Source organism: Chroicocephalus ridibundus, chromosome 15 (genome assembly GCF_963924245.1).
Source record: "Chroicocephalus ridibundus chromosome 15, bChrRid1.1, whole genome shotgun sequence".
NCBI classification, from domain to species: Eukaryota; Metazoa; Chordata; class Aves; order Charadriiformes; family Laridae; genus Chroicocephalus; species Chroicocephalus ridibundus.
In genome coordinates, this window is record NC_086298.1 from 2,130,617 (window position 1) to 2,157,594 (window position 26,978).

Consider the following 26,978-nt stretch of genomic DNA (forward strand, 5'->3'; position numbering starts at 1 on the left):
TGAATTTGCCCTCTTTGGTTTGGCTATTTATTCCTCAACGTCTTCTGCTGACACTTGAATATGAGCCAAATCCAATGCCATGTCCATATAAAGATGGCTTTTGGCACGGGAACTTCTCTGAGCTTTTCCTCACTGACTACAGATGCAAAATATTCATTGTTTTTCTGTTCTGACCTTATCTCCTACGAATGCTCCTCTTGCACTGTGGCCAATTTCTGACTCTCCAGACTCCAATAGGCTTCCTGTGCTTGATGTGTTTGAAGAAGTATTTATTATTATTTGCCTTTGCCTTTTGCAGGTTGTCCCTGTGGCTGGTTTTAGCTTGCCTTATTTCTCTTTTTGCATTTAAACTGTCAGGATACACATTCTTCCGCGTGTTTAGACAAAACCAGCTTTTCTAAACATAAAAAGACCATATCCTTAAAGTCTGAGAATTGTCAGGCCATCTCATCTCAGCCTGATCTAAGACCTAGGCCTAACGAGGTCTAGGGCTCTGGGTTTCCCACTAGACGGAGGTGTGCTGTTTGGTTTGAGAGGATGCTGAGATACCAGACTTTTCAGGTGTGGCACATTTATATGGACAAAAATGATCACTGATCAGGATAAATTTTGCCTGGCTTGGGCTTCAGGATATTGCACCTTCACCGGTGGAAGGAGGGAAGCATTTCTCTGACCGGCTATGATTATTTTGGAAGCTGTTTTTTGGGGTGTGCTTCCCAAGGATGACGTGAGTTCAGCAGAGAGAGCCCCATGAATAGAGATCTGGGGCTTGGGCGGAGGGACCGCAGTGCTCCCTGCCTCCTCGGCCTCTTTGCCTACGTGCGTGCGTCTGGAAGGCCCGTTGCCATGGAGAAGCGATGGAGAACAGTCTGCCTGGCTCGCCTGACTTTTTTTCCCAGCACGAAGCAAAGGCGTCTCTCCAACTGTAATGAGCAGGAGGCCCACTGCCTCCTCTTCCGTGTCACACTGGGGTAACCCAGACCCCCAAATGCCTGGGAGAAACCCAAAGACAGGGAGAAAACCCTAAACAAAGGTAAGGAAGGAGCAGAAAGCAAGGGGGAAAACCGCAGGGAGATGGACCAGTGCTTGTGGAATGGAGACAGGCACTTCTCAAGGCCACACAGCCCAACAGGCTGTGGGCATCTGTTGCAACAAGGGAAATTGCCATTAGATATATGGAAAAAATCTTTCCCTGTGAGAGTGGTGCAGCCCTGGGAAATGGACCACAGTGGTGGTGGCATCTCCATCCTTGGAGGTCTTCAAAACCCATCTGTCCAAGCCCTGAGCAGCCAATGTGCCTTTGAAGTGAGCCCTACACTGGGCTGGACCCTCCCCAGCCTCAAAGAGTGAGTCTTGCAGGGGAATGGACAAGGGAGACTGAGAGAGCTCCAAGAGGCACAAATGTGCTAGAGTGTGGTCTGAAAACGGGATGAAGGTGGAGGCATCCCTGCTTTTTAATTGGGAATTGACAGCGCTGGACACTGCTTCGCTGAGACTGTAACTGCTTGCACAGCTCAAGTTCTCTACAGGTTTTTTTTTTAAGGTGCTCCCTAAAACCAGATGGGTTTTCTCTCATTTTGTGTTGTAGAAATTCTCTGGTGACATGACTGTACAACAAAACCTGGTGCGGGGGGATAGTCATGAGTAGAAGTTTAATGGGAGTCATCTTCTGTGGGAAGAAATCCAATGCACTGACGCTGGGTTTTGTTTTGTACCTGGAAAATGTCACTGTGAGCAACTCTGGGGTGTTTCCAGGTAGACCTGGTGGGGACTATGTCAGGGATAGAGTAGACCTGTCTGTTAGTTTGGGATTTTTTCTCTGCATTTTTAAAGAATAGCGTTTGCCACAACTGACAAAATATTTAAACATAGACATAAAGAGTACTTTCCCCCTCTTATTACACAGGAAAAAGGGGGGAAAAGCACAGTCAAAAGGCTCAGGCTGACTTTATTTTTAAAGTATTCCCATGTGTTTCTCTTTTCTCCCTTCGTTTGACTATGTGCGCACCTTCAGATCTCTGTGTCTCCGTGTTTCCAGCGGTATGAAGCAAGGCTGGGCATCGCATTAGATGAGCGTGCATCAGCTCTACCACACTTGCTTCCAGCACACAGGACTGAGGCGAACCTGCCCTAAAAATCTGTTCACCGATTTTAGCTCAGGGGGATCGAGACCGTAATGTTTAAAGAAGTCTCATCACCCTGTTCAGCACCGTATAACAGCAGAGCCCTGTTCGTCCTGCTTGGTGGGTCACAAAACCCCACGGGAAGAGGAGCCACTCTCATCCCCAAGCGCAGTTCTGTGGAGCCAGCAGGACACGGAGGCCAGCTCCCTCGGTGGCAGTGATGGAGCAGCCGATGTCACTTAGCACCTCTCCTTCGGTCAGCTGGTCCAAGCTAAAAAGCAGGGCGACGTCTTTATTTTGCACACACGGCACTTTTTCCACTCACAGCTTGGCTCTAAGTGAAGACCCATTACTGAAGGTTTGTTATTCACAGCGAATTCCCCAGTGTATGATAAAATTCCAGCTGATGAGGTATTCACATCCCGCTCCTTGTGTCCACACACACCCGGGTAATTGGGTAGCTTATTCATCTTTTTTTCTGCTCTATTACACGAATTACTTTGTTTTTCAATTTGTAGATTAATAGATCAAACAGGTAGACTTAATTTGTTCAAATATTCATATTTTTTCTTGCAGATTTGACTTTGGAGTCTATGGAGAGAGAGGATTGACGCTATCCCCAAACTTTCGGTCTCTTCCATGCAGAGTCTCTGAAGGACAGTAAAACAGGAGCTTATGCTGCAGCCTCTCCCCAGGTACAGACAAGACAAGGTGTGTCTGTTTGTCTGTCACTCCCTCCTTCAGCCGCCTCTTCTCACAAAGCTTGTAGGAAGCTTAATTACCTATAAAACTTCTACCCCTCTGTCAAATATTGCTGAATGAGTTGGCTCTGAATTCCTGGGATCCGTGCACTCCCTTGCAGAGCCAGGGGAACCACTTAAGTGGTTTTTCTGTATATATTGTGAATAATATTTAAAAACTTGCTGCCGCCGCTCACTCAGGTACCCTGAAAGCAGATTTATAAAACACTGCCTCAAGGAAAAGCGCTTTTCCAAACCCTCCTAGGGATCAAAATCTACATCCATGACATCGGTCTGAGGCCTGGAACCCCTCTGCTGTGAAGAAAGGCTGAAGGAGTTGGGGTTGTTCAGATGGGGAAGAGAAGGCTCTGGGGAGACCTTCTTGCAGCCTTTCAATATATAAAGGGGGAGTATAAGAAAGATGGAGAAAGACTATTTACCAGGGCCTGCAGTGACAGGACAAGGGACAGTGCTCTTAAACTGAAACAGGGTAGATTTAGATTGCACGTAAGGAAGAAATTTTTGATGATGAAGGTGGTGAGCCCCTGGCCCAGGCTGCCCAGAGAAGCTGTGGCTGCCCCATCCCTGGAGGGGTTCAAGGCCAGGTTGGACGGGGCTTGGAGCAACCTGGGCTGGTGGGAGGTGTCCCTGCCCGTGGTGTGTGGTTTTTGAAGGTCTCTTCCAACCCAAGTTCTGTGATTCTATGAACTAAACCCCCCCTGAGGCTTAGCTGACCGAGCAGCTGATAAGCTCCTTGCACTGGGTTTGTTCTCAAGCATTCGATGACCCTGAGGAAAGTGTTTGCTCTGGCAGGTGACACTGGGGATGGAAAGGTGTCTGGATGCCCAGCTTTGCCTCATGCCTCTGCCACCTCTGGGAACTCCCGTGCCACCGTGGACCTGCTCTGGGACAATGGCAGCACGCAACCACGAGCTGAGGGGACAAAGCAAATGCCCCTGGCCAGCGTCTCCTCAGAATGGACATTTGTGCCAACCCTTCAGAGACACCACGTTCAAAACCCGACAGCCCGACCTGTGTCGAGCAGCGGGACCCCGGTGCACCCACCCACCGACAGAGCGCCCGGCTGTGGAAAACCAACCGTGCATAAAACCTTTCACTGGCCCCTTCAAAGGCAACCTATAGTTTTATGTCAAAATGACTGGGTTTTGTGCGGGTTGCCGGTCCGTTTCCCGCCGGGAGCAGCCCCCATGGCCTCCCCTCACGGCTGGACATTCCCCTCAGGTGCGGGCAGGGACCGGGGAGCGCAGGACGGCGGCGAATGCGGGACTTGGCCGCGAGGGCGGAGGGGACATCGCCGCCCCTCGGTTCCCGGGCCGAGCCAACCGCCTCCCCCGGCCCCTCAGGCGGGGCCGGCGCACCCCCACCAGCCGCCCCGCCATGATGTCAGGCGGGAGGGAGGCGGGGGCGGAGGAGGGAGCCGCCGGCCAAATATAGCGGCGCTTCCTGGGCGGCGGGCCGCGCCCGGGCCCTCCCTCCTGCCGCAGTCAATGAGGAGGCAGCGGCGGCGGCGGAGCGCAGCACTCGCCGGGGGCAGCGCGGCGGGGCGCGGGGGGCGCCGAGCCATGGCGGGGCGCTGAGGGGAGCCCGGCAGCGAGGGGCGGCGGCGGCGCGCCCCGGCACCCGGCCCCGCCGCGGCATGGGCAGCCGCGGGGTCGTGCGATGAGCGCTCCCCCGGCGGCTCCCCCCCGCGCGAATATGGGCACAGCCGTGTCCAAAAGGAAGACGCTGAGGAACGAGGCCATGTCGTCGGTGGCGGCTAAAGTGAGGTGGGTGCCGGGGGGCGAGCGGGCGGGCCCCGCCGTGCCGGGGACCCTGCCCGGCCGTGACGGGGCGCCGAGCTGCGGGGAAGGCCCCCCTCCCCTCAGCCCCTCAGGACCAGCCGAGGTGGCCGGCACCACCCCGGGGATTGTGCCCCGGGGCCGGAGTGCAGGGCCGCCGGGGCAGGATGCTGTCCCCCCGGGGCTCGGGAATGGCAGAGCTTCGGAGGGACCCCGGTTTGTCCCCCTCGCCCGCTGCCGCGGTGCCCCCAGAGCAGCCGGCTGGTGGCTGTGGGCGACCGCGCTCCCCCCGCACGCCGCCGACCCTCGGCCCTGGGAGAGGCAGTTTGTCTCCAGAGGTGTCCCCGCTGCTCGCTGCCGCCCCGGCGAACATCATCCGCAGGTTTTATTTGCTGGGCTGGCAAGGAGCAGGTCAGGAGTGGATTTGTAAGGGCTGGATGTTTCTAATCTTCGGGAATTGGGAGCGCGGTCGGTGTGCTCAGTGGTTTCCCACCGGCTGAAATGCCCGCTGCCTGTCCGAGGGCAAAGTCAGCAGCTTTCGTCAAGGGGTCTCGCACCTTTGAATGGAAATCCTACTGTGTGAAAATCCGGACCCACCATTTCTGCCCTCTCCGGTAGTGCCCCAAGCTGCTGCATCGACCACTTAAAAGATTTGGGTTGTGTATTGTGCCTGTTACGTTTTTATATTGCTCGTCCTACAGTGTAGAATTTCACTTGCTGTCTGGTCCCAGCGCTTTTCAGTATCAAACATGGGAGATCCTAGAAAATCCATTTGCTGCTTGATTGTACTTAGGTTTAAAAAAGCTGTCGCAGATGAGCTTGGTTACAGTGCCCTTTGCCCAGACAGATGGAAAGGACCCTTCTCCCACGCTGCAGTGCAAGTGTCACGGCAATCACCTGGTGACTATTTGGGGGGCATTGGCGCAGCTTTTGGCTGCCCCTACGGCACAGCTGTGCAAAGGGGTAGGTCTGTCAGTGTCTCTGCTACAGTTAATCTAGCTCTTTGCTGCTGGAAAAAAAATAGGAAGAAATAAACTTTTCAGCTGCATTATATAACGCCTCCTTTGTGTTAGACAAAATTGCATTAGAATAACCTGGAGTCATGTGTAGGACTCGATCAGTGCTTCTGAGAGATCTCAGTCACCTCTCTGTGACTGTAACTCAGCGTTACGGCATCTCCGCTGTGCTGGGAGGAAAGGCAGTCTTACAGCTTGAAGTGAGGAGATCCAGAGATGTCTATATATTGCTGTCTGTTTGTGTTATAAAGAAATATGTCCTTCAAAGTCTGGAGTGCCTCTGGAGAAAGGTGTACGGGCAGAGCCTGGAACTTTTCCCCTTGTTGTGATGTACCCTGTTCATAACCAATAACGAAACCGTGAGCGCTTGCAACGGCATTCAAAGATCTGGAAGTGGGATTCTTCCTGGCAGATGTCAGCCAGGTGGGTATACAGAAATGACACAAAATGCACCATAACTGTTGTAATGGGGTTCTGGGAGTAGGATTAGACAGCCAGTCACACAGGCAACATAGTTGGTAATTGGTAAGATTTCAAATGCTAGTGTGGGTGTTTGGGAGCGACTAATGTGTGTCGAACGCAATGGCTTGTTAGCCCCTCCAGGATGGGCAGATGCTGCTCAAGTAGCATCAACTGCGTAGAGTTCAGGAGGTGCCTCTGGGGTTCTGGTTTGCTGCCTGCTGTAACTGTTGCTGTTACGTGGAGCTCTGTGTTTCTTGGTGATGTGAATTGCGGTGGTTTGACCAGAAACATTAGCTGAGTGGACTTGGGCTGGGCAACATAAAGTCCTTGAGGAGTGTCTGGTCATGTAGACTATGGCACAGGTTGCTCTTATGTGTCGCCCTGTTCATGCCCTGCTCTAGAAATGCCTAATTGAAAAGCCTTTGGGGAGGGCAGAGAACTTGTTGAGGAGCTCCTTGCATTGCCTCTTTGCATGGAGAAGGTGCTGGTGGGGACAAGTGCTGCCGGTGTCCCTCCATCCTGCCGCTCCAGGCACGTCTCAGCCCCTGCCTCATGAGGGCTCTGCCACCCTCAGTATTTCTACAGCGGTGACGACCCACCTGCTGAAAGGTTTCCTCCAGGCTTCCTGGAGCACATCGCACACAGCTCCTCTGCTCTACCCTGGGTCCTCCTCCGTGTATCTCCCATGTCCTTATGTGCAGCCAGGAGAGTCTGCAGGACAGTAGATAAGGCTACAAAGAGACTATTCTGTCCTTCCCAAGAGGGTTGGCCGTTGGGTCACCTGTGTGGGTAGCACTGCTGCAATGATCATGTCCCCCGCGGCTTCATGTAAGCAGCTGTGGGATCCTGTTCTCGTGCTGCAGCAGGAGATAGATGCCCTGGGATTGTTTCTCCGCACCTCCTGAGCTCTGCCCTACTCATATTTCTCCTGGCTTTTCTTTTTAAGAGAAAAAATGAGCTCCTGAAATTCGCTGCAAGTCCAAGTGCCCGCTAATGTATATTTATTACGTGCGGCTGAAGTGTGTGTGTGTGCATTTGGCTGTCTTACTGAGCAGGGACCATCATTTGTTTGTTGTCGTGAGTAATGTGATCTAAGCAGAAGGTGCAAGCTCCCTAGATTCTTAAATTAAAATCTCTGCAGAGCGACTCAGGGGAGTCTCCTGTCCCAGGAGAATTAATTAAGCTCCATGCAGTTTGTTGTGTGGTAGGTCCTTTTAATAGCTTCCTAGAAAATAATGGCTTAGTTGCTCTGTGCTAGCACTGTTGAGAGCATCTGCGGTGCTGCTAACTTTGGTCTCTGTGGTCTTGTCCTCTCCTGAGAGAGTTGCAGCAAACTGTGCACCGATTCTATGTCTGGCACCCGGGAAGCGACTGAGGCTTAGTGTGCTGTTGCTGTGATCAGATTTGAAGTGCTTGTATGTGAGATCTCACTGTGGTACTGCTCTTTCCTTCCAGCGCGTTCTTTTTCGCCTTGCTGCTCCCGGGGCATGAGTGCCAAAGGCAAGGGATGACGCAGTTGTCCTTGAGTCATGACCTTGGTGCTGCCCCTCCGCTGGCGGCTCCCCGGCTGATGCGGTTTGGGCTTGTGCAGGTTCTCCTCAGGGTCCTGGCCCGCATGATGTCTGACACACGCTCCTTGGCTTCCTCAGCACGCTTTCAAGGGCACAGATGAACCAACGCCTTTAAAAATGAGCTCTCTTTGCCCTTGCTGCCTTGACGCCTACAGAACAGTACTGGCACCCCAAATGTGGTGATAAAGTAAGTCTTTTCCTGCGGCTCTGCTTTGCGTTGCTCTGGCCTACGGCTTTTCTTTGAGAGCATGTGACAGTGTGAGCACACAGACAGAAGACTTTTGCTGGGTGTTCCAGAACCATCTCTATAGTTAGGACAAGAAATATTTGAGTTGAGCGTGTGGTTCATCTTAGCCAATTTCAGGGCTTTGGTGTCTAGTCTAAGATAGCCCACAGAGAGATAAGAATTTGGTCTCACTCCCTCTCTTCTGACTTAGAGAGGGCTACAGAGTGACTTCAAACAAGGGCACGAAGTGTTAATTGCTGCGAAAGGGTAAATCTGACAAAATGCCGAGGTACTTGAGTGCATGCCTTATCCCAGGTTTTCTACTGCAAGACCAATTTTTGGCTTAGATCGGGGTTCTTCATGGAATCTAGATATGTTTTTTTTCCACTTACAAATTTTCCGGTGAGTGATATAAACTCTATCATGCTTTGATTACCTGTTTTAAGTTCTTCCTGCTCTGTCCTCTCTTCTGTCCAAGCTTGGTGACTACAAATTCCTCCAGGACTCTGGGGTCTTTGACTTCAAGATCCATTGCTGACATCCCATTTCCCTTTCTTGAGAGTGAGAATTTAAAATTTTAAAACTTAGAGTTAATTTTTTCCAGCTACCATCTCCCTACGTAGACATTTCAGAAAACTAATTTTTGTCAGGGTATTGTTACTGTTAGGTTTAAACAACGTAGGTGTCAGCGGTCTTTAATGGCTGAGGTGTTAGCTGTGGATATGCTGGCAGTGTTCCCCTCTCTGCTTGGTGACAAGAGCAGGATTGCAGCTGTGGGAGGACGTTAAGTCCTGATGATGAAGGAGGTCTCTTCTCTCCTGTTTTCCTCAGATGCAGCACTGTCAGATGCTGTCACAACAGATTCCTGCTGCAACTCCTCTGGGCATTATTTCTGAAGGAACACTAGAAGGTGGTGGGTGTTCTTTATTTTTCCGTGTAATACTCCTGAATAGTCCAGGTTTTGCTTAGCTTGCTGCTGTGCTCTAAATGGAGTTATCTCAGGTCTTTCCTGTGTCTCTGAGTGTTTCGATACACATTTCTTCCCTCAGTTCAGCGTCAGTTTGGTGGATTGCATAAATTTGTGTGTAGCAATTTCTCATAGCTGCTAGTATGCATCAAGGCCCCTCTCATCCTGTTGATGTGATTATTTCAGAGACGTGAAGGCTATTCCATGCTCATCACGTTGTAATTGAGATCTTTGTTATTTGGCGGCTTTCCTCCTTCTAGCAAATGTATCTCTAGATCTATGCTTCTTCACAAAATCTCACTCAGTTTCTCTTCCAGACCTGAGTCCAGCTTTGACGCCTAATGCGCAGTGAGGACTGAAAAATGCCCTCAGAAGGGCAGCTGCTTTTGCTGCCTGTGTTGTGCTGCCCCATCCACCCTCCATGCTCTTGAAGTCGTTTTGATGGAGAAGCAGCCGGAGAAGATGGTGGTGTTTTCTCTGAGGCAATGGCAGTCTTGTCTGTACTGGTTAGACTCAGTGGCGCAGCGTACCAAGGTTGCGGTCCCTGGTTGATGTTCTTTTGTTAAATCGGGCTGTGCTGACTGTGTAACATGCAGGTCTGATCTGCTACTAAAATGAAAGCCTCTCTCCAGATGAGTCAGGGCTAAACTTGTCGTGTCATTAGCTGATTACCTCTCAGTACTACCTGCTCATTTGTATGCGGCTTTTGCAGTGTCATACACGGGCCGATGAGCTATAACCCTGAGTGTATCTGTAAGGCACCTTGTACTTCATCACATTTATGTGAAACAAGTTTCCTTTTTTATCTCTTGCCAGTTAAATTATCCTGAGGTGTCTCTGCTCTGAGCCCAGTTGAAGGGTTCTTTGATGCCATCAGGAGGCTTGATGGGACTTGAACCGCGTTGGGCTGTGGTAGCGGAGGCAAAACTGAGCTGAGAGAAAGCACGACTGTATGACTTGTATCAATACAGTGCATTGATAAAAGAAATAGAAAAGAATGGGATGAAGAGAGCAGCTACCATGTGTTTGAATTTTGCTCTGGCTTTATTTTGACCAAGTCAATGGGTGGTCAAGGAGAGGGGGTAAGTGGCACGTTAACGATACGGGCAGAAGCTGGTAAACTGGGGTGGCTGCGAGCACAGTGAAGGCAGCGAAGGAGCACAAAAGTCTTGGCAAGGGGAGACTCGGCATAAGGAGCTAGTGTGGCCAGCAGAGTCCCCTTGGCAAAGGGCACACGCAGACATCTGTGGGAGATCAGCTGAGGCACAGCCAAGGAGAAGCCGGTGGCACTTGGGAAGCAGGAATGTAGAAGGGGACTACTGAGATAATAGGCAAAAAAATTAGTCTGAAGTTTGCAGTGTAATTGGCTGGAAAACCCCCGCCGCACATTGTACTGTGCAGGCTTCATTGCGTTATTAGCTGTTGCTAGTTAACTGTGATCAAGCGTCCACGTTCGTTTGCTCTTAAGTTGGCCTGCAGCGTCGGAGAGCAATGGAAGTGGAACAGTAGTGACAGAACTGCAGGTTCAGCCTGGGCTGGGCAGCAACGTTTTTGAGTAGTAATGTGCTCCTTGACCGTACTTCTGACCAGCGAGGAGAGGGCTGGGTATCGCCTGTTCTCCAGGAGCTCTGGCGGTTCAGGTTTTATCCTCCGACCGCATCTGCCTGGGGAAACAGGAGAGCGAGGTTAGAGACACTGCAGCACCTTTAAAGTAGGGCCCGTAGTCTGAGTGACACAAGGTGGGATGGAGGGTGGCGGTGCTTCTGTCTGGCTCCGTGTTAGCCATTTGCAGTTTGGGTCTTAGCAAGTGCTTGATACTAATTCTTTGAGCTGGTGGTTTGCAAGCTAAGGGTGAAGTATTGGTTCAGATTTTAAGGCAGACAGATCGGCTTTGGGCCTTGGCAGAGAGATGAATGGAGAGAATGATGTATGAGCGAACGTGCTCTTGGAGCTTTTGAACTAGTTACAGACTAAATTTTGTCATCGTATTTTAGCATTTTTGTGTAAATCACCGTGTTCTCTCACTGATAATTTGCCTGAGACTTGCTTGTTGTTATTTTTTTCTACATGGAGTGACTGCTGATGCACAAGAGAAGCTTGAAAGTCCTTCCCAAGGGTGTAAGTGCCCTATTTGTGAATTGTGTTGATGATGCCTTGCAAGGGCAGGCGTTTCCATGGGAAGCCTTGGAGTCACAGAGGTCTTGGTGGAAAAGATCTTTTAAGTCTTGAGCCCAGCCATCCGCTCAAAGTGGAGCTTTTGCCAGTGCTACGTGAGATCAGCCGTGGCTTTGGCTGAGCCATAACCACCTCTAAGATGGAGTGCGGGAGTAGCTCAGGAGCGCTCTTGCAGCTTCATAGCCTGATGTTAGAATCACAGAATCGTTTAGGTTGGAAAAGACCTTTACAATCATCAAGTCGAACTGTTAACCTAAAACTGCCCAAGTCCACCACTAAACCATGTCCCTCAGTGCCACATCTACATGACTTTTAAATACCTTCAGGGATGGTGACTCAACCACTTCCCTGAAGTTGCCACCCTCCACCTCCCAACTTTACATTTGTGTGTCCTGCATTTTGGCCAGACAGAATGATAGTGGGTGCAAGCAACATCCACGAGGCATTTGCCCCCCTGTATGGGTGAACCATGATGGTCATCTCTTTGTTCTTTGTAGCGGGGATTGTGTGCTAATTGTGCAGTTCCCCAATGTGACAGCCTCTGTGTGACCATTTCTGGGAGTGCTTATGCATTGAGGAAGGCAGTTTGGGCAACTGTTACCCCAGACTAGTGTCTAAAGGTACAGCCTGGTACTACACAGGCAAGAATCTGGAAATAGAAAAAACCTCAGCACTGAATGTTAGCCTGTAATGACGCAGAAGGTTAAACCTTGCTTCTTGCATAGCTCCAGCTGCACTGCTCCAGAGCATTTTGCATTTGGCTGTGCTGAAGTTTAGTCCCAGGGAGATCAAATTACTCTTTTTTCATCGTTCATATCGATCCCCTGTTGCTGGCTGTGGATAACAAATGGACTTCTCACTCCTTCCAGCTCTAGTCGCTCCGGGAGGTATATTGTAGCTTTGTTAATCTTTTCCGTTTTGGGAGGAGGTGTATAAAAGCAGTGGGGGGAAAATGCTGGCTACACGGGCTGGGATATGCTGCTGCATCGGGTAGCAAAGCAGAAGGTTGTTTTGGAGGTCAAAGCCATTTTGCACTTAGATGTTTAATGGCCGTTATGAGCGTGGCTTTTTGTGGCAGCATGAGCTGGAGAGGGATGTTCTGAGGTTGAGCACCTCTTTCAGAGGAGGATGATGGTGGGCATGATGCCTTGATATGGAGAGTCTTCCCTGTTGCAGCGGGTTTTCATCTCCTCCCCCAAGAGCTGCTGGTGTGCTTGCAGGCTGAGGGTGCTTGGCTGCTGGGGTTTGTTGGCCTGGCTTGCCAAGGAGGTGGGTGGCTGTTCCATCTCACTGTTTGCGAGCCTCAACCCTGGACTGACCGTTGGCAGATATCAGCCTGATTGCGATGCTGCAGACCTTGGAGAGATCGTTCTACAAACCTGGAGAAAATGGATGGCTGGGGAAAAGCTTGTATTAGCTCTCTTGAGTCACAGGTTTGTGGGGTACAGGAGAACAGGCACAGCAGCAGGATTTTACGAATGTTCTGGTAATAGAAGACTGGAGATTATCTTTAATGTATACCAAGGAATACATGCCTTGACCAAGGATTCCTTTCCTGTGTGGGTTGAAAGCAGAAAGCTTTTCCGTGGTTGGAATATTCATAGGTTTGCTCTCTCATGTAGGCCTTGATGTGGGATAAGGGTTGAGCTCACCCTGCCTGATTGATTCTTAATATATTTCAGTAAAATCTCAGTCATCCACAGGACTTGAAATCCATCAGAGAATCAGGAACTGCTTTTGTGGGGTGTTGTGGGGGTCTCTCAAATAAGGTTGTGCAGTTGGTGCTTGAGAGCGTAGGGTTAAGGTGGGTGAAATGGGTGTTAGCATTAATGTCTAAGCTGTGGTAGCTCACGGAGAGGAGCATTCAGAACCAGAGTAGAAGGCTGGGGTGGTGGTTGGGACTGCCGTGGAGATACTTTCTTCCCTGGGCTGCCAAAAGAGGTTTAACTTAGGGTGGTTGGAGACAGCGATCCAGTTCCTATGTGCATCACAGAAACAAGACCCAGTTTAATGCAGGTGCGTTTCAATATTTCTTTCAGTTTTAACAGAGAAGCTAAAGACTAAAATAGTCCTGGCCTTGTAGTCCAACTCTGTTTTCAGCTTTGGCCAGGGGAAAACGGAGGTGTGTTAACCAGGAAGCCCCCACTGCTATTGCAGCAGGTTTAAATTGGTGTTACCTGAAGATGAGGGAAAGGCAAGAAAACAGCAGTATATTGAACTGTTTTTACTTTCTTTGGCCTTTAACCGTTACCCGTCTCTTTCCTTCTCTCCTTTCCTGCCTCCTGTGGTGCCTGGATGCGCAGAGCGGCAAGGGCTTTTGGAGAATATCTTTCACAAAACCATCCTGAAAGTAGAAACGGCTCAGGTAAGAGAATTGACATGCCTTGTTTATACCCGTATGTGTGTGCACCTATTTATTAATAGACCTTAAAACGAAAGTGCATTTATTTATCATAAAGGGTTAGCGTGAGATCTCATCAGCAGAGAGACGGGAGGAGCCATCTTCTGGATCCGTGAAGCCCCTGAGGAGAAAAGGCAGTTTGGTGACTCAAGGGTTGGGTGGGCTGTGTGGGGACAAGTTCAGTTTTGGTGGACAAGTGCCCTGTCATACATTCACCCCTAGAGCTGATAGGGGTGACTTCCAAGAGTCCTTGGAAGAAGTTTCAGCTGGGAAATGAAAGACTGCACTGCCCAAGGCTTCTGCACTGGCTTGTCGCTCCTAGGCCTTGCTTTCACTAGGGAACGGGAAAAAAAAAAGAGAGTTCCAGTGTGTTGTTAACTGACTGATGTAGGTAAACTGTGTGTGTTTAATTAAACCTCTATAGGCAGGAAATGCCTCTTGCTAAAAGAACAAGCCCAATCACACTAGTCTTTGACAGCCGCCTGAATGAGTCCCTGTGTTTTTTCTTGGATCTGTTCTAATGACCTTCAAGTTGTCCTTGGCTGAATTGTGCTAACTTTGTGAATGGAAGGGCTTTAAAACTATGTACTGCAGTTTTCTTTGATTTTTTTATTTATTTTTTTTTTTCCAGGCATGAGAAACTCCAGTGATACATTACTTAAATTATTTGGTCTACCACCCATGGTGGTAGGAAGGGATGGGAAGGAAAAGGGAAAAGGCTGGGTTTAATGCAGCTGAGGTGGAGCGTCTGTGAGGCAGAGGGAAGGAAGGGGTTGTACAGACAGTGCAGAGACAGGCCGGGCAGGTCTGAGGAGGCTTCCCAGAATGGCAAAAGCATCCTTTCGTGGCCATTTTTGCAACTGCTTCCGTCATCTGGAGTCTGCTGGTCCTTTTCTGTATTCCCCCACCCCAGCTTCCAACAGGGAGAAGAAGGGTGGTCTCCTGCTCGCATTGTAGTGCCCTCACAGTACGGGGAGGGGGGGGGGGTCACATTAAGGCCAGATATAGAATCTCTGATGGAGATGAGAGGAAATGGCAGATCTGTTCGGCTGCCTGAGTCCGGGGGAGTCCTTGGGAAAGCCAAGGAGCAGGAGCCTCTCTGATGCGCGCTTACAAAGCTGTTGTTTGACTCAGCCTTATGGGTGCTCCTAGTGCTCGTTCCTCTCTCTGACTGTAGGTAAGGAGAACCTGGAAACAGAGCTGGTGTGACTCCTGGATAACGTGCTGTTATCAGGGTCCCCACACCAGTGCTTAAATGCTCTCTGTGCTTGTAACATATCCATACGCTCTCCAGCGGAGCCTTTTCCTACCCACTGCCCCCGTGGTGTCTCAGGCTGAGATTGTATTTGAATCCAAGCGAATTTAGTTGCCACAGGTAAGAATCAAGGAGTGAGAGGTACGCATGGATATACCACAGTCCTTATGGGATCCTTAAGTATTGACTTGGAAATAAAGTTCCCTAGAAATTACTCTAAATGTTTATAGAAGAGGGAAAAAAAGAATCATCATTTTTTAAGTCATCTTTTGAAATTCTTCAGTGTATAATTTAACACAGTCTGTAACGTTTCTTTATAAATAACCATGGCAGGAAGGTTGCTATCCTATAAAAATGTTGACAGTAGAAAATTTGGCTCCCTTTTGTTTGTCCCAGTGGTCCAATAACAGAGAAGTCAATTCTTTTCCTTCCTGTGGAAATTCTCTATATCTCAGGATCACTTTTGCAAGTTTCTGAACGCTTCACCTTTGGCTCAGCAGAGCGCTTAAGCAGTGTGATCGGCCTCATGCAGTGACTCCAATGAAACAAATGAAGGGCCTCTCCTACATAAGTGGAAGATGTAGCACACCTACAGAAGTACCTGAATCTGCTCCAACTCACCAGCTTGGCTGAAAAGAGCAGGGAGAGGTGGTGTTAGGGCTGTACAAGCCCACGGGTATCCTGTAGTTAAATTCCTGCTTGCATGTGTTGCTGCCTGAGGTCCAGAAAGCTCAGCACACTGAAGAACTGATGCCTCGGTCCATGTACGTCACTGTTCAAGGAAATCTGGGCTTTCACCATGAGTGTTTTTTACCTGGTGGGACAGGCCTGCTTTCCGTTGGAATAACCCCAGCTGTATACGTGTGTGCTCCCTGCACTGCCGGCAGACTGCAGCTGGGATTAAGGCTCTAGTTGATATGGGAATGGAAGGAGGCAGGCCTTGACTTCAGTAGTTCATAGTCCAGGAAAAAAAAATGGTTTAAGAAAAGTTTGATGAATGCATTGAGGGAAAATGGTTGTGGTCTTTGAGGAGCAGGAAGGTGGCAGAGCCTTCAGTGGGACTGTGGAGGCCTAAATGGAGGAGGGAAGGGCAGGATCCTCCTCTTCTGTGGATCCAGGAATTAGAACCCTCCTCTCTCCCTGTGAAGGACAATCCTCATGCGGAATATGAGGTGGGTGTGAATCTTTGGGATGCCAGCTCTTTTGCTGATTTGCCTCTAATTCAACTCCTCGGCAGAAGGGTGGAGCTCTGTAACACCCCTGGCAGACACAGGCGACACCATCTGCATGGAGATGCCAGGTGTGCAGAGACAGCCCCAACTTACTCGGTTTCTGCTGCACTTTGCTCTCTGAGGATGGTCCATTTTTTTTATCTTCAGAGTCTCTTGACTCCAAGGAAAGGAGGTCGTATAAAGGCTTTTGCATCCCACCTCTTACTTCGCATTCCACAACTGATCAAAGAGCTTCTTCTTTGGTGGTAACTTCTACACCCCAGAATTTATTTCTGGTGTCTCTTCTGGAGAGCTTGTGTGTATGTGTGTGGCAGAAGGGCTTTGAGAAATTGGGGAGTGGCAATGAAGAACTACAGAGGAATTGTATATCAGCATCACGCTGCCATGTCTGAGTGTTTTAATGAGGGGTGAGTTATTTGCAAGGCTTTGTTTACCTTCTGTTTTCAATAAAACTGCAGTCTGTCCATGCTCCGTTTCCTTCAGTAGGGCAGTGGGTGTGGAGTTGAACATCAGCAGGAGGTAAAGAGGATTGCAGAGTACTGCGGGGTGTACAAGTAGTGAGAAGAAGGTGAGGGAGAGTATTTGTTGTTGGTTACAAATGCTGATTCTTCCCGATGTGAGGCCTGAGAAGTTCATGGCTCAGAAATATTGTGTGACTGTCCTTCTGCAATGCTTCGGTGTCTTGTTCTGGAAGGAGGTTTTTTCAGGTGACTTGAGAGGTACATTTACTTCTCTGTCGCCTGGCTCAGAGTGCTCTCGCCATGTTCTGTGAGGTTACAGCAGGCTGATGGCAATATGGATTTTTCTTCTCTTTGTTTCTCTTTTGGAACACGGAAGCTGCCTGGTGACGGAGTATGAGTTGTTGGCAGAGGATGAAAGGATTGTCCCCTTGGGATCACTTGGATTTTTTTTCTCCTGATCTTTAAGATATTCTGAGGAATTAGAAAAAAGGGAGGATTGGACTCTGCCGCAGCTGGCGGGACGCGGATCTCTTAAGGAAGATGGTGCCGAGGTGGTAATTCACCTCCTGCTCTCTTCCTGCCTCTGTTCATTGCTGGCTTATTCATGCAGGCTGAAGGTCGGGGAAGGTTCCCAAGAAGAGCACTCTCCCTTGGTCAGCCATAGTCCTGCCTGACTCGTAGCCTTCTGGTACCTTCCAAAGACTTTCCATCTTGTCTGTGGCGTGGTTTTAGTGTAGGAGTGGGCGTCCCTTGGGACAGACCTAGAAGAAAGACAGGCAAAAGGATTGAAATGTTGTGAAAGGGAAGTGTAAAAAGGCTGCAAAGAGCAAAATATAGAAGAAGTAATCACTTGGAGCGATTGTTGGATAAAGAGTTTTGGACATTCCCAGAGTCCCCTTCTCCCAGGTTAGATGTCAGAGGCCCCACACTGAGATACTGTTTTAGATATGTTAATCACCATGTGCTGGAACTATGAGAGGGCACGGGGCAACAAAATTAAAAATGACAGCAAGTGGAGCATTTGAGAAACTTCCTCCTCTCTGGGGGAGCACTGATTGCATCCTGGTGAGGTGGGATTCAGACACAAGGATCCTTTGCTGTGGAAAGGAAGGGAGGTTATGCTGGGTTTTTTCCTGGTCCTCCTTTTTCAGACAGTTTCTAATTTGCTTGCTTGGGTTATTTGGAGCTGCTGCTGGAGTGCTGGGACTGTGGCTGTAGGACACAGCGCTGCTCTGCCTGCTGCAGGGTGGCTGCTCCGGGCGAGCTGTGCGTGAAGGGCTCTGGAAGCAAGACGGAGGGAGAGATCCCCGCGAGTATAAGGTGTGCTTGGTGCTGCAGAGGTGATGGGCCTTGGGCCAGAGCTGCCTTGCAGCTCTTGACCCAAATTTGCTGTCGTTATTGCAGAAACAGCATGGCTACTCTGACTGGTTTGCATCAGTACAAACCAAAGGGGATAGTTACCTGAAACTGGAAGAATCTTCCTTTTAAGCTCAAAAGAAGTCATCTTCACTTCTTCCTTTTGTTTTTGCCAGATGTTTCAGCCATCAGTGAAAACATTGTGTGTAAGGAGAAGAGGGGGCCCGTGAGCTTCCTCAAGCCAAATAGCAATGGGTAGTGGTGGCAGGAGGAAAACATATTTGCTGAAGCTATTGTGGCACATATAGAGACTGCACCGAAGCAACCGCTTGCGTTTGCACCCTGGGCTGCTGCCGCTTCAGAAAGAGCGCATGAGGGCATGTGGAGAGCAGCAGCCATGCGACGGGGGGGTTCCTGACACTGCCAGGAGCTGACATGGGGCTTGAGAAACTCCAGCCTGAGGCTCTGCAGGTGCTTCAGGCCAGGCAAGTGACCTGCGAGCCATATTTTTTATGAAGCCGTGAAGTCACTGCAGCTGTACAGTGCTCTAAGAGGGACCTTCAGTTTGCTGATGTTCAGACTGTGGGGCTGACAGTGGAGCCTGATTCAGGGTAAGCACTGAGTCTGCCTTTTTCCCTGGAGGTTGCTTCCCGGTCCCCAGGACGGACCCCAGCAGCGCATCTGGCCCAGCTCTTGCTGTGTCCCTGTGCTCATGTGGTGTGGCTGGCCTTGAGCGGTGGAGGTGGCCTTTTGAGAAAGTGCCTGTGGTCTGGAGGGGTTTGTAGGCAGCCTGAATTCGGGGGAGAGCAGGGATCTGAAGTCTCATCTCTGAGGGTTTCAGACTGCTTCCACGATCGGCCAGCACAGGTATGGTGTGGGTGTATCCTAAAACTTGCTGTGGAGTATGTTTTTTGCTTATAAAGTGAATAAAAATGTAGGTCACGGTGTTACCATGGAAATGCTAAGGCTGGTGGTGGAGCTGCCACTTGCTCCTTTGGGTCGTGTCTCACAGTAACAATTTCATCTATTCACATTAATGTTACAGGCCAGACTAAAGGTTACTCATCTATGAGGCACAATGTCAACAGTGTCTTCAGTTTGTTTGTTTTCTAGGCCCATTTCAGTGCAGAAGACTAATTGGAACCATTTCATCATAGTTAAGTGACCTTCTCTTTTCTCCAAGCAGCTCGCTTACTGAGGCGGCCCTTGCCTTCTCTCGGTGGCTTTGCAGAGAAGTGTGTGACGTTCCTCCCTCGGGAGCGGTAGCGTCAGGGTGCTCGATAAAGTCACGTTGGGGCTGGCTTGGTCAGTAATCCCATAGCAAATGTTGTGCATGTCACTGCTCACTTGACTCTGAAACTACTGCCTGGCTGAAATGCCACTGTGACCTTTTTTTAATTGTTGTATCTCCATTTTTATCTCCCTACCTCATGCTTCAACATTTTGAATAAATCTTGTGGTTTTTACCAAGCCTGTTTCTTGACTACATCTCAACCCTGCAGACCGGCGAGGTCAGCTGCCAGCTGGTCCCCAGAGGCAGGAGCCCCGTGCTGGCAGGTCCCGTTGTGGTACGTTGGCATCGGGAAGGACAGAGCTGACATGATAGGGAGCTTTGCATTACGGCTGCGATGCACGCTCAGAGAGGGAGCAGAGGAGAACAGGACCTGACAGCCTCTTAGCACACCTGCGGGGCAGTGGCAGGCATAAGGGACATCTCAGACTTAAAATTGGAAGAGAAACTGCTCAGCTCTGCTGTTTGAAAAGATGTTACGGTTTTTGCGATGCCCTGGGCTCTAGCCAGTGCAGCCATCCGCTCTCATTGAGAGCATCACCTGGACTCCCACTGGTGTAAAATAAAAACATTAACTTCATTCCTCCTCCTATGAACAATGATGCACGTCCATATACTGTAAACCTAAAATCTTTACATTCCTCGTCAGTGGCCGAGACAGTTCTTCCGTTTAAAGTTGGTACCATGAACACCAGGTGCAGACAGGTCCAGCTGAGCTGGAGCAGGGAAGAGAGAACTGTTTCTCTGAAATTTATTTTTCTGAGACGACAGATTTTTTTTTTTTTTTTTAATAGAGTTTATCTGGATTTCCCTTTGCCACTTTGCTTCTGATGCTGGAGCTGAAGTTTTAAATCTATAAGGTACTTTAATCATCGGCTTGGCTGCTAAATACAGTAATAAATTAGGGACTTTTTTTTTTAAGCTTCTCTCTGTGCCTTGTGGCTATGTTGTGCCTTGATTTATAAACTTCTCATCCCGTGAGGTTACAAGGCAGTCTGCATCAGATACGAATTTGGCTCGGTGAGTAGCTCCACTGTTGTGAAAGGGCATCAGTCAGCTGAGGCCTGTCCCAGCATGTTACCTGCTCTCAAGAAACGCTGTGACAGCAACAGGAAATGTGACAGTCCTTTCACGGTTAGTTACCTGGGTCAGAGCACGTGCTCAAGTTAGAGTTACTGGATGAGAACGGACGTATTGTAAGTATCTAATAGTAATAAGTACCTAATTATCAGGAACTACATGTACCAAGAATGTGGATTATTTCTTTCCCAAGATACTGCAAATTAACCAGTACAGATTGTCATTGCTGTCGGGGGTCATGTCTTTGGTGATCCGCATGCCCTAACAGCGGCATTGGGTGGTGCTGCTTGGAAGGTGGAGAAAGAAATATTGGAGAGGAGCAAGTGAAGCCAATGAGACATGAGTTCAAGTAAACAGCATGGGGGTGAGAAGTGGCTTGGCCCTCAGGACTGGACCATCGAGCCCCCAGGCTCTGGACAGGCTGTCAGACTCGCCTCAGGTAGACAGGGAAGTGATGAAAATATGATTTGGATGTTTCACTTACCATTAGACACATGATCTACAGATCAAGCACGTTGGTCATCTTCCCTGCGTCTTGCTGTTAAATATCTCGGGCACAATAAATCCATGTAGAGCACGCATCTAGCCAAAAAGAAATCTTTGTGATTTGTCTGCTTCAAGGTAGCTTTGCAGCTGTGTGAGACAAGGTGTTGCTGCTGAAAGCAGGTGGGAGAGCAGAGGTGTTACCAGGTCAGCTTCGTCGGGGTGGCTGGAGAGGACGGCGCTGTGCCAGGCTTCCCGAGTCACGCTGTCCTGGGCTGGCATGGCACCGTGATGGAGCAGCTGGTTGTGGGACAGGTGGCAAGAGCAATGTGAAATGAAATGAAGCAGAGCAGCAGTAACCAGGCAGAGGGTGCTGACGGCAGCCTGCTTCAGCTGGCTCTTGGAAGGCAATTGCAGGTACTGCTGAAGTCCCCTGTTACTGTTTCTTGGTTCTCTTCACTGAATACCTCCGCAGCTCAGACTTAATTCAGCATTGATTTCTGGACCAGCTCGACTTCTTTCTTAGTCAGAAGCAAACTATTCACCTTAAATGCCATAGTAGCAGCAGGTGCAGTGCTTTGGCACCTGAATCGAGTTCACTGCAAGCACAGACAAGGGAAGTGGTCACTGGTAATGTCTCTGGGCTGCTGGTGTGCGTGACCACGTGTGTGTGTGAATGCTAGTGCAGACTTCCTCCCTGAAACGGTGCAGGTTCGTTTTTAGAAGCCAATAATTCATTATGATGAACGTTTGAATCTCTCTTCCTTCCATACTATTTTTTTTTTCTGTAGATAAATTTTTTATTAACTAGAAGTCTTGAATAAAGCTTCACATTCCCTTTCCTTATGAAGTTGCTTCTCCAATGTGTAGTTACTGAAGGTGCTAAATTGGATGACAAGAAATAATTATCCAATTGTTTGACAAAGAGAAAGCATATTGGTGTGGTGACAGGCCTTTGTAGTGTAGACCATGGAAACTCCTAGATAAGTACAAGTGAAAACACCTTGAGTTAGGGACAAGTAAGGTAGGAAGAAAGGATTATCCTTGCATTTTGCATGCTAAGTCAGACGGGTAGTTTATGTCAAATATATCCAGTCAGGAATTGTAACCCTGCCATGATTTCAGGAAACAATTGACTCTTACTTGAAACCAGTCATGTCCCACTTACATGTCTGTAAATTTTATGGGGCTGAACAGACCTCAATGCTTATAAAGCAGAGACGGGAATTGGTTTCTCTGCACTTCTGATCATCAGCGTTTTCAGACTTACTATACATTGGACACTTCATTTTTCCACTTACCCACAGATACCAAGAGTTCAGAAATTGTTGGATCTCTGAATTGCAGTGGTGTCAGTGCGTGGGTAAAGGTGCACGATCCTGTGTGTTTGCTCTAACAAGGCTATACGTCTTCCATAGGGGTATTAATTTCAGGAGGAACAGGGGCAGCTGTCAGCCGCTATTTTGTGGTGTCTTAAGAAATATGTAGTGTCATCGCGCCCACACAGATTAGTAAATTTGACAAGCTGAGTACTTAGAACTGGCCTTTGTTTTTAATTTTAAAAATGGTGTGCTTGGCACTATTTGCCAGCACAGATTTTGGCAGATCTTGAAGAGTTATTTGGTGGTGTTTTCCCAAGGCATGCCCACTCTGGAGCACAGTTAGACTTGGAACTGGAGAGGGTCTGAGTCGCTGGAGAACAAATGTGGTGGCCTGCTGCTGCTTGGGGGGTGACAAGTGGTTGGAGAGACTTTGGAGCCTGTGAACGCTTTCTGTGTTGGTTGGTCCATGACACCGTATCCTGCAGCTGGTAGGACTCGCGGACAAGCTGTTGAATGACAGCTGGTGGAGCAGCTTCTTCCATGTGAATGGCTTGCAGTTGTTCTGGTGGTGGCCCTTGTTGTCCATCAGGCTTTCCTCCCGGAGGAGGTGCAGGCGTCCATGCTGTCTCTGTGCAGGAGACCGTGGGTGAAGTAGACCACTGCCTGCCTTTCATACTTTACCTGGACAGTATCAGTGGGTTACAGGACTCCTCACTACACCTGAGCATACATTTTGGATGTCATGTGAAGTCTGGAAAGACAGCATCAGCTGTAGATTCGGGAGACATAGCTCTTTCTCTAAGGACTCCTACAGGCTCCTTCTGCTGGTCAGCCCCAGGAGTCACACAGCTGCCAGCTGCAGTATCTGGGCACTGTGAGGTATCACTGGGAGACACATGAAACGAACCTGAGTTGTGTCAGCCTGAACGGTCCTGATGGTCACTTCTTGGTGCTGGAGGAAGTTGTAGCTCAAGCAGAAAAATGCGATATGGGTGACACGCTTTACCAGCACCAGCTAAATTCAGTTCAGCCCCAGCTGTAGACAGAGCAGGAGGAGAGGCCCTTGGCAATGTGAGCACAATCCAGGGGGGGCTTCCAATTGAAAAGCTGAAAGTGCGCGTCCTTGGCTTGGGAGGGCTCTTTTCAGAGGGGCACAAGGGCACTTCATAGGAGCCAGAATGTGTCAGCAGTGAAAGGTCCATGTTGCACACATACATCAGACTTGTCCTGAGATAGGTCTCTTCCTCCTTCATTTCTTCGTAGCCAGGCCTCAGATTGTTGCTGAGTTCTTCCAGGTCATGGCTCAGTAGCTAAAGGAAAGATGTTCATTAAATGTCTGGTGAAGTAAAGGCTTGGGTTTGCTTTCTGCCTCTGTTTAAAATGCTGCTGTCTGTGCTGGACACTAATGATTTTATTTTTTCTGGGGTACTAGTCACATGAATAATGCATTCCCTGCTGAGCCTTTTTACCAGTCCCCTAGCTGCTTCCCATCTGAAGGGAAGTGTAAGAGGTAATTAACAGCCACTTGAAAAAAAGGATTAGCCAGGTGGGTGGGAGCTACTGTTGGGTTCATGCATGGAATTGCCATGGAAATGCTGAGATTTCCTGGCACTTCATCCAGTGTGTGGGCTCCAAAGATAGTTGCACTCATGGGCTTCTCTCCTTTCCATCTTCCAACATGACAAAGGCAGCGGCTGCATTTTCCTTCAGGATGGCTCCGCAGGCTGTGCTGTCACCATCTGCACGGACGACGAGCCCTGCTAACCGGGGGTGCTGCAGGGAGCGGGATGCTGTGCCGTAGCTGCCGGCTGAAGCTTTTTTGCATTTCTTTCATGTCAAACCAATTGGCAGAAAATCGGGGGAGAGGGGGGGAAACCCTCGCACCTTTCCCTTCTAAAAAATGGTGCACAAAACACAAGAGTTTGTCACTTCTTAGAGAAGTCAGTGCTGGTCCCTGTCCTGCAGACCTTCACCAGCTCAGCAGCCCTTGCGTGGCTAGACCTGCAGAAGCAGACAGGACTGCGCAGCCGAACAAGGGCTGTTTCGTGCGTAAGCATTTTCAGGCTGTGCAGTGAGACCTGCATTTGCTTCCAGCCTTGTTTGGTGTCTGTGCACACTTGAAATATTGGGCGTATTTGTGAGAAATGTCTCTCGTTTCAGTACCAGCTCTGGAGGTTTAGAAGGCTATGGGCATGTGTTCATCTGAAAAGGTTCCTGGGGGAACCTGCCATGTGTCTCTCCCCCTTTCTCTTTCTGCAGCAGTAACAAAGAGCCTCCTGAATTTGCCTGTGTCTGGGGTGCTTTGGTTTTAAGGAAAGTGTGCCCTTTGTTTCAGATCACCTGCTAGCAGACTCCTACATTGGACAGGAGGACTCCCCTGAGATGCAGCAGGCGGCACAGAACAAGCGCCGGCTCTCCGTCATCTCAGACGGCAAATTTGAGAGGAGCTTCTCCGAGGAGCAGACGGAAAAGATGCCAAGCGAGGGACCGAAGCCACGAGTCTACACCATCTCCGGCGAGAGGCCGATGCTGTCGGATCACGAGAACGAAAGTATGGAACTGGTGGTGATGAAGGGGGCTGCCCAAGAGGAATGCCACCATGGCCACCAAGTGCAGAGTGCTGGTGGCTCTCACGGCGTTAGCAGGCATTGCAAGGGCTGGCCCGGCAGCCGGCAGGGCTCCAAGGAATGCCCAAACTGCACCCGGCTGGCTGCCCCTTCCCAGCATTCCTTTGACCTGGAGCAGCATCAGTCCGGCGAGACTGGGTGGCACAGAAAAAGGCTGGAGAGGATGTATAGTGTCGATCGAGTGTCTGGTAAGTAAGGGTGCTGGAAGGACACAAAGGGACTCATCGACACAGGGGTGATGGGTGACACCATCTTATCCCAGCATGGAGGTTTCGTTGCCATCTGCCCCAAGTTGGGCCCTGTAGTGTTTGCCCTTCGGTACCTTGCACTAGTGTCCGTGGAAAGGGATCGTCAAAGGAAATAAGCCGAGCTCAGTTTGAGGCCAGCTCGTCCAACCTCCTTTGTCTCTGCTTCTGCCTCGTCAGCAGCGGATGGCCCGGGGGGGGTTCACGACAGCTTCATGTAGGTTAGTGGGGGTGGTCTCTGGGCTCTCTTTTTGGTGAAAGAAGAGCAAGAGAGGAGGGGCTCTGTCAAATCACCTATACTGATGCTCATCCAGGAGGCAGTTGAGAGCGGGACCTTCCCTCCTCTGCCTCATGTGGGGGCAGGCGGAATCTCTGTGAATGTGCCGGGTGCTCAGCGGGAGCCTCAGCTCAGGTACAGTGTTCTACACTTCGGTGCGTCTCCAAAATGCCTGTCTGCGTGGCTGGAAGCAGTTCAGCAGGGTCCCTTACGTAGTGCCACCACACGATCTTTCCTTAAACACTAGCAAATAACACAATACTGGACTTTCTTCCCCACTCACTATCCATTTGCTCAATATTTTCAAGGGATAATTGTAATTATTCAAATTACATTAAAAAATTAGATTGTCATAAAAAACTTAACTATTAATCAAATATATGTCACAATCTATGTGCTTTGAATTATAAACTAGTACGCAATCCATCTTTGCCTGTCAGATCTATATGCAGCTGGCAAAGAGTCTGACCTAATTTGTCTGATTTTTTTTTTTTTTTTTTGTAAACACACATCAAGGCTTTTAGAGCAGAGTGTCCAGCCAGGAAAGGTCAAGGTTTTCTCCTTGAAAATAAATTGAGTGTAAGAACTGTGGAGATCAAACTGTACATCTTTCCTGGGTTCATAGTTTTCTAGTAAATATCATAGTGATATTTACTGCAGGTAAAATCACAGAAAGCTTGGGTTCTGGACCATATTTTCATGCCTAGATGCTTGAAATTCTTTGACCAAATTAATATATGGACTAATACTAAAGAATAAGAATGAGAAAATAATTGGTTATCAAGTGTGCAGAACACCTACAGTTGCCGCTAATTCCTGCGCATAGTTTTTTAAGCATTGTTCCTCTGTTTGTTCCCAGTGATTTTTGGGCTTTGCATCAGACACTACATGTGCAAGTTTAGACTTTATTATTTTTATTGCTTAAGTGCAAGAAAAGGAGTAAGAAGAGTTTTCCTGTATGCAAACCTTCTATGGTTTTACTTGTTTTACCTGCTAAAAGATGGCTCTGCGTATGATGACACAGCCAGAAAGCTTGTGTCAAGAAAGAAAAAAAGCAAGTCATTTCAGTGCCAGCCTTTCGGGAAAGGAGATCACAGCCCCAGGGGCTTGGTCGTGTGGAGATCAGGGTGCTGACTTGAATCGGTTGCAGACTCATGAATTAAGAAAGTGAAGATTTCCTGTTCTAATGCTGATGGATTTACATTGAAAGCTTTCCCGAACAAATCAAAATTGTACTCTGCACCGTGGGACTGAGGCACTTAGTACAGAACCAAAGGAAAGTTCCAGATCACTAGTGGAGGAGTTTAACTCCTCATAGCTGGAGCTAAACATCTCTTTTTGATGGAAGACACACTAGCAAATGCTACAGAGAGATGCCATGTTCTGTTTCTGGGCCTTGGGATTTCTAATATGTATTTTCAACTAGGCAGCAATTTTTGTTAGGGACTGTTATCAATGTGAAAAGGAGATCAGCCTTTCAGAAAGTATACTTAAATGGGATCAGAGTTGACAGCTCTGAACCTGCAGGTGCCTCCATGACTGTTTCATGTTTGGCACGAGCCGGCAGCAGCTACTCTCGGTGCCTGCACCAAGCTTCTGAGTGCCTGCACGTGTGGCAGCGCCGTGCCTCTGAGACCAAACCCCAGCACGGCACTGGCATCGTGGAATGAAAGTTTTCTCAGCTTGCTCTTGTTTGTGCTCTCCATCCAAGTGTTGTTACTCAGAGAAAAAACGAGAATTGAATGGCACAACTGTCGCAGGTTGCAAGAAATATTTCTTGGAATGTCCTTCATGCATGGCCAGGCAAGAAAACAGAGCGGAGATGAATGGAGGCGAGAGAGAGAGACTAATTTCCCCGGAGGTTCACTT

General features: G+C 49.1%; 1 protein-coding gene across 5 annotated transcripts in view; it reads left to right on the forward strand.

Annotated features, from left to right (window-relative positions):
• The first annotated feature begins 4,327 nt into the window (after positions 1-4,327).
• Positions 4,328-26,978, forward strand: part of NSMF (NMDA receptor synaptonuclear signaling and neuronal migration factor) — a 47,364-nt gene continuing 24,713 nt past the window's right edge. For 2 of the 5 annotated variants that reach the window (XM_063352882.1, XM_063352884.1), the window contains exons 1-3: positions 4,328-4,650; positions 13,383-13,444; positions 24,296-24,775. In XM_063352882.1, coding sequence (XP_063208952.1) covers positions 4,544-4,650; positions 13,383-13,444; positions 24,296-24,775 — 649 coding nt within the window. In that variant the 5' untranslated portion in view covers positions 4,328-4,543. The remainder of the gene's footprint in view (positions 4,651-13,382; positions 13,445-24,295; positions 24,776-26,978) is intronic. The other 3 variants (XM_063352883.1, XM_063352885.1, XM_063352886.1) reach the window with 2 other exon arrangements.